This window comes from Lactuca virosa, chromosome 6, assembly GCF_052849685.1.
Source record: "Lactuca virosa cultivar CGN04683 chromosome 6, Lactuca_virosa_CGN04683_v6, whole genome shotgun sequence".
NCBI classification, from domain to species: domain Eukaryota; kingdom Viridiplantae; phylum Streptophyta; class Magnoliopsida; order Asterales; family Asteraceae; genus Lactuca; species Lactuca virosa.
Genome location: NC_136431.1, coordinates 98,036,490 through 98,044,615, shown reverse-complemented (window position 1 = coordinate 98,044,615; position 8,126 = coordinate 98,036,490). Strand labels below are relative to the sequence as shown.

The following is an 8,126-nucleotide window of genomic DNA, read 5'->3' as shown; positions in this document are numbered from 1 at the left end:
CAGCTTCCCGCGGTCCTCAGAAGTACCTGCCACATATAAATCAACAACTGTAAGCACAAAGCTTAGTGAGTTCCCCAAGATACCACATACAACATAGCATAAATAAACAACTATGGGTTATCAGCAACCCTGGGGAGTATCAACAGTCCCAATGGGCTAACAGCATGCCCTAGAGGTTATCAGCAACCCTGGAGACTATCAGCAGTCTTGGTCACATATAAACAACATAATATAATAATAACAGCTAGATCCAGATGGTCATCACAGATACAACTATTCTAACACACAGGTAAGAATAAGTAAGGAGACTCACCTGATACTGATGAAAAAATAACCTCACACCCGAACTGTCTAAACTAGACTCCGCCTAATCAACAAAACAAATAACCCTAATTAACAATTAAGGTGCAAAACTCCACACACGAGTCCAAGTCCCACAACTAAGTCTTTTAAGGGGAAAAACACCATTTTTCCCTTCCATGGCTCAAAAACCCTAAATCTTAACCAAAGGTCAAAGTCAACAAAAGTCAACTGCCCAACGAGTACACTGGGCGTAACACATACTACGTGGGGCGTACAACTCAAATAGCGAAATGACAGGGCCGGAACCGGCTACACATGACATAGCCAGGAGTACACCCAGTGTACTCCTTCTGTTCCCATTCTACCAAGTTGTGTCTTAATCCCTTAAGACAATTACCCCATACACAGATCTGACCATTCTAGGATGTCTAGATCCATAAAGTATCAACTTTAACCCTTTGCATGGAAGCAACATTCATAAACTCCCAACACATTCTAAGCTATTTTGCTCATTCATGAACCAAAGGAAATGATCAGGCCATGACTTTTATTAATCTACAAGTCCCATAATACATAAAAGGACTGCTACAAACCCCTGGAGTGCCCCAAACTCATAAAGGTCCAATCTTTGGGGACAAAACTCTTAAAACTTCAACCATGGAGATCTAATGAAAGACTTGCAAAGATATAAACTTTATACCTGAAAATGATGCACAAAGAGGGAAATTTTTTGGATCTACAAGCTTGCTAACACCCACTCATTCTTCTCTAGTCTCCTTCTTCAACTAAATGCACCAAAAGCACCCAATGAAATTGCAAGACTCACACAATCACTCAAACTCGGGATTAGGCTTTACGGAGGGTTTGGAGGCTGATAAGGGTGACCGAAAGAGGACTTATTGTTCTTTAAATAGTGAGTAACCCATAAAATTCGGGTTTGGAGTCTGGGCTAGTACGTCCGGTGTACCATACATACGCCCAACGTACTAGTTGGCCACCCTCGATCCTTATACTGCATGGGTACGCTGCGCGTACTCTTACATACGCCCAACGCACGACCAAAATAGAGAAACTTTTTCTCCAAGGGACCAAAAAGTTCCACTTATGATAAAGATACAAGGAATATTAAAATACCTTAAAATCGGGATGTTACAATGATATTCCTTTGGACCCGGGGGATAGACCAAAGATTACATATTATAATCTTAATCAAAGGGATGAAATAAGGAGGGTATATTTGATTAAAGAACCTTGTCAACCAAAGGGGCATAATTTTGAATTTATCATATTTGGTAAGAAGCCAAGACGTTTTGTTATGGAATGGTTTACTGATTTTCCATGATTAGAGTATTGCATTAAAAAGAAGAAGGCATATTGTTTTTGTTGCTAGTTGTTTGGAGACATGGTAGGGAAACAAGGTGGAAGAGATGAATTTATAACCAAAGACTATGACAATTGGAATATAAAAAAAAATCATTCTGGAAACACATGGGTAATATTCAAAGTTATCACCATAAGGTCCAAGAAAAGTACGATTTGCTATTGAGAAAAAACTAATCTATTAGTGAAGTCTTGCATAAGCAAACGGAACTTGAGCAAAGTAATTATGAAATTCGATTACGTGCTACAATTCGTAGTTGTAGATTTTTATTGAAAACTACATTACCGTTTCGTGGACATGATGAGACGGAAAACACTAATAACAAAGGACTTTTCATTGAAATCTTATCTTTGTTAGAGAAGATAATTAGAAGATTTTTAATGTTACTTTAGAAAATGCTCCAAAAAATGAAAACTTAACTTCTCCGACGATTCAAAAAGATATTGGCAATTGCTTTTCAAAAGAGATAATCAAGTCTATTTGTGATGAAATTGGTAAAGATGTGTTCGATATACTAGTTGATGAGTCTAGTGATGTTTCCAAAAAAGAACAAATGACTATAGTTTTGAGATATGTTGATAGACTTGGGATTTTAAATTAAAATATTTATTGGAGTTGTTCACGTGTTGGTTACATCTTCTTTGACTCTTAAAGCCGCCATCGATATCGTATTTTTCGACAACAACTTGAGTATGGCTCAGGTGAGAAATCATAAAATATTGATTTCTTTAATGCGATATTTATTTTATTTTTATTTCTTATATATTTTAATTAATTATTTTTAATATATAGGTGAGGGGGCAATGTTATGATGTAGCAAGTAATATTAGTGGTGCATTCAATGGTTTGAAATCTTTGATATTAAAAGAAAAAAGTTCCACACATTATATACATTGTTTTGCACACCAACTTCAATTAGTGGTTGTGGCGGTAGCAAAGAAACATGATGATGTTGAAGAATCTTTGAACAACTAGCTTCGGTGGTTACTGTCATTTGTGGGTACTGTACGAGAAAATATATGATACGAGAGATGCAAAAAGAAAGAGTTGAAGTCGAAATTGGTATTGGTGAAACTGAAATATGAAGTGGGTTGAATCAAGAGATTTCTCTTGTTCGAGTTGGAGATACTAGATGTGGTTCACATTATAGAACAATTGTAAGTTTGTTGAATTTTTTTGCAGAAGTTGTTACGGTCCTTAAATGTGTCAAATAGGAGGGGCCTGCTTTATCTAATCATAATCAAGCAAATAGTATTTGGTCATATTTCAAGACACTTGATTTTGTGTTTCTTTTACACTTGATGTTGGAAATTCTAGACCTCGCGGATACCTTGTCAAAGCATCTTAAAAAAAGATACATATATATTGGAAGCAGCTTCGTTAGTAAAAGGGACAAACAAAGAATTGCTAGTTTTTAGAAAAGATGAATTTCCACAAATTTGGAAGAATGTATGTGCTTTTTGTGAATAACATAGTATTGGAATTGTGGACATGTTGGAATATTATGTTACCCCACGAAAGCGTAGGACCAATATGACTAATCAACATCATTTTGAAGTTGTGATTTTTAACACAGTTTTGGATATGCAGATTCAAGAATTTGGGGATCGATTTAGTGAAGTTGACACAAAATTGATGGAGAACATGGCGGCTTTGAGTCCTAGTGACTCATTTTCTAGTTTTGATAAATCAAAGTTGTTGAAGTTAAGCGAGATATACAAAAATGATTTTGACGATTCAGAAAGGGTGCATCTTAATGGACAACTTGACATCTATTATCACTCTTTGCTCAATGATGAGAAAATTTTCAACTTGAAGGGAATTGCGGGCCTCTATTGTTTGTTGGTGGAAACTAGGATGCACCTCTCTTTTTCTTTGGTTTATAGATTATTAAAACTAACTTTGGTTTTGCATGTCGCAACCGCAAACGTTGAACGGTGTTTTCTGCAATGAAGTTGTTGAAGACCGATTTGCGTAATAGAATAAGTAACGATTTTATGAATGATGTTTTGATTTGTAGTGTAGAGAAGGAAGCACTTGAAAATGTTAAGACTGAAAATGTAATTACTCGCTTTCATAAAATGAAAGAGCGAAGATGTGAACTTTAAAACGTAACTTTGTTATGGAAGTTGAACTTTATGTCTAATGAAATTGCGGTGTTCATTTTTTTCTTATTGGATATTACGCGGTTTTTTTTGGATGATATCCATTTTGACGATGGCTCCGTCACTGAATGTGTGGCCACAAGTGTGAGACAGCAACGCTTTTGGGTGGATCTGCTTCTCCGGCAACAAAGGCGTACGGAGGCAGACAAGTAGACAACAGTTTTGAAATTTCATGTTATTTTTTCTCGAGTCATTTTATTTTAAAATGATAAATAATTTATTTTCCTTTAAAAGAATTTATCTTGATGGTGCAAGAATTAACGCTATTTATAAACATGTTTGGACTATACATTTTATCATTTTTTTAATCGATATAAATTATATGAGATGAGCCTGATATAGGATAAACCCAAGCTTCCTATATGATAAGAAGATTAAGAATTTACCTTTGATGATGATAAACTTCAACTAAGAAATGAATCCCTTTCAAAGTAGTTCTTAAAGCTTGTTGCATGATATTTTGCATTATATTTATTAGTATTTATTTCATTTCAAAAGAAAACCAATTTTACTTTAAGAAATTCTCTATATTTAGATCGTTTTAAAATAAAAATGCATAAATAGGATGAAAATGACACAAAAATATGCATTGAGGAGATGGAAGATCATGAACTAATTTGATGGAAATGTGGGATCAAAACCAAGGAATTTAAAGGTTTACAAGTTTGCGAAGCTGACAAATAATAACAAAAAAATCGAACAATAATTTCATTATTTAACTAAAATGATTTGTTTGGAAATAATTATTTACTTATTAAGTTATTCAAATTAATGGTAATATTTAAAAATCAAAGATTAATCGAAAGATAAAGGGGAATATTTTTGATCAAGTGGAAATATGAAAAAATTAAGAGAGAAGAGAGTGGGCTAGACATGTTCTCTAATCCTTGTCCACTATCCACCACCACCATGAACCTGGATCCCCCAAAGGCCAAAACACACCCTTAGGCTTGTTAAAGCTGTTCAATCCATCAGCCCAATTGTCTGATATTTTTAAATTTTAACCTAGACTCGGGGATCTCAAATCCATAAAAGCTAGCGATTATTATATATATATATATATATATATATATATATATATATATATATATATATATATATATATATATATATATATATATATATATATATAACCAATTGGCTTAGCAACAGTATAGTTTTTGGGTTTCATACTTTGGCAATGTGCATCTCTAACTTTGATATTTGTCTGTATTTCGACTTAAAAACATCACAAAACCAAAATGTCACTCATTTTTTACTTAAGGTTTCCTTTTTTTTATCTAAGCACTTCGATCATAGAAAAAAGAATATTATATTTTTTTCCAGCTTTTTTTTTTTTTTTTTTTTTTTTTTTTTAACCATCAAATAATTATATAAAATAAAAAGGCCCACTACCATTCTAGCAAGGAGCTAGAAGCACAGGGAGAAAAGGAGTACAACATTTTTTAGAATTCAAATAAAAGGGAAAACAGGCCATTTAACCCCTTTATGATTACACCTCTTCCTTCTATGCTTTATCCATATAAAAACCTAGGACTTGATGTTGTCTATCACTTTTGTTGGAGAGACGGTGAGGTTCTTGAAAATTCTTTCACATCTTGTTTTTCAAATCAACCATATCGTTCCACAGCATATGCTAATGAAGATATTTCTCCTTTTCTTGCAATTGTCCCAGTTAGATGCGAAGTTGATAATTTCTGAAAGCAAATTAAACTGTAGTGTGGATACATTGCACCATCAAAGAATCCACCCCCATATCGTTTTAGCAAAAGAACTATAACATCTCAAAAATCATAACAAATTTAAACTTTACAAACAATCCATTTACTAAAAAAAGTGTTTACAAAACCATTGTTTCCAAAACATTATTTAAAATCAAAGTCTCCTAAGATCAACAATATAAACCAAGGATGTGTACAGTCACGCTCTCGCCTTGTTACGTTCCTCCGAAGTACCTGAGACAAAACTAAAACTATAAGCCAACGCTTAGTGAGTTTCCCCCAAAGTACCACCACATAAACATAACAAACAACAATATGCATACAGAGCTTTTAACACGACTGGACCGCTCTCTGGGCCTTCGGCCTGACTGGTCCGCCTCACATGCCTTCAGTCTATCCGGACCGTCCTAGGTATCTTGGCATTCAACATAGAGCAGGACCGCCTCAACACAATATACCGTCACATATCAACACATATAACATATACCGTAACAATCAATAACTAGCATATACAAGTAGTCATACAGATCTAATAGATCACCACAGCATAGCAACATCCCAAATACTAGGATACAGATATGAAAGATCACTACAGCATCACAACATACGGTAAACCAGGATATCAATCCAATGGGCCAACATTGGTGCCTTCGACCCGTAAGTATAGTGAGGAAAGACTCACCTCACAGTCTGACGAATAGTTGAACAGGATACTGCTCCAAATACTGGCTCTACAGGTCACATATTCAATAGATAGAGACCAAGGCTCAACTATAGCTCAAAATACCCACAATAACCTTAAGTCAAACTGGGTCAACCCAGGTCAAAGTTAAAGTCATCGGGTCAAAAAGTCCATTTGGTCCCTCAGCCGAGTACGCGTGGCGTATTCAGCTCCTACGATGTGCGTACTCCTACCTTGACCGGAGTCGGGAGTTTGACTACATACGTGCAGCGTACGCTGGGGTACGCACGACGTACGCCCAAAATCTTCTTTTCTCAATAAGAGCTTAATGCATTAAGCTTTTACGTCCAAACTTCAGATCCAAGGCTAAAATACCACTAAGAGTCATAAAGTTTCCAACTTTATGACTTTGCATGTCCATTAAGTGCTTAATACACAAAATCACAACATCTTAATGCCTTAAGGCCTTCTAGAGCATGCATGGAGAAAAACTAAGCATCAAGACCACATTTTTATGACTCAGGACCCTCATAAGGTTTGAAAGGACGACTTATTTGGCTAAGAATATGTCATGCTTAAGAGTCACCGATGGCTAGCTCTACAAGATGGAGTGATCAAGCTGTGAACTTTTTACATCCTGAAGGTTACTAGCAAGTTGATAATCTTAGATCCAAGTTGCTTCCAAGATCCAAGCTCTTCTCACCACCTTCTTCTTCTTCTTCAAGAAAGCCACAAAACACAAAGATAAGCTTAATATGCACTCTTTTCACTTAGGGTTAGATTGGGAGTCGTTTTTCTTAGATGGAGTCTGGTGAGGGAATAAGAAATGAGAGATAATGATGCTTATATATGGGCAAAACCCTAAAAATTAGGGTTTGAAGCTCCACCACGTACGCCCTGCGTACGCGGTGTACACCCGACGTACTAGGGTCCGCCCCAATACGCCTAGCGTACACAACTATGCTCAACGTACTACCTCCTGGCCAAAATTACAAAAATACCACTATGGGCCATTCTTGCTATCTTTTTAAAAGCCAAGGGCCAAAATGCAATGTTCTTTCATACTCAAGGTTAAAATTGAAATTACATCATCATCAGGGTGTTACAATTCTCCCCCACTTGAACTAGACTTTGTCCTTGAAGTTGGCTGCCACAAATAACTCAGGATAATGCTCTCTTATCTCCGCCTACGGCTCCCAGGTCCACTCGGTGCCTTTCTGATGTTGCTACTGAACCTTTACCAAAGGTATCTCCTTGTTGCGCAGAATCTTCATCTTTCTCTCCATTATCTCTACCGGCCTCTCAACATAATTCAGGCGTTCATCGACCTGAATATCATCCAAATGGACAACTGTCTCATCGTCCAAAACGCACTTCCGCAACTGCGAAACATGGAAAGTGTTGTGAATACGAAACATCCCAAAAATCATGACCAAAAATTTCATTTTTAAATCATTAAGAAAACCATATTCATCCAAACATCATATAAAAATCATAAGTCGTGTATCTCAAAATATCATAACATCTGTCAAAATATACCAGAGTATAAACATCCCAGGCTAAACAAATGGTATGTACACTGCAATCATCCCGAGCTCTTCCCTTTGCTACCGGAAGTACCTGAAACCAAAACTAAAAACTATAAGGACGAAGCTTAGTGAGTCTCCCCAACCTACCACACACCATACACATAATCACATATACTGGGCCCCGCCCCTACATCGGGCCCCGCCCGGCATCAGACTAGTCCGACATCAGGCCCCGCCTACCGCTCGGTATACAGATCTGTTTCTTCCAGGCCCCACCTGTCTCTGGGCCTCACCCGCTATACACATACAAGCTAAATCATATAATCATACTGGCACATAAAGAAA

At 36.4% G+C, this 8,126-nt stretch overlaps 1 protein-coding gene across 1 annotated transcript; it reads left to right on the top strand.

Annotated features, from left to right (window-relative positions):
• Positions 1–3,217: 3,217 nt before the first annotated feature.
• On the top strand, positions 3,218–4,002 carry LOC145121766 (uncharacterized). Its single transcript, XM_079057466.1, has 3 exons — positions 3,218–3,621; positions 3,705–3,744; positions 3,814–4,002. Exons 1-3 carry the CDS (start codon positions 3,218–3,220, stop codon positions 4,000–4,002), a joined length of 633 nt encoding a protein of 210 aa, XP_078913592.1.
• Positions 4,003–8,126: the final 4,124 nt, after the last annotated feature.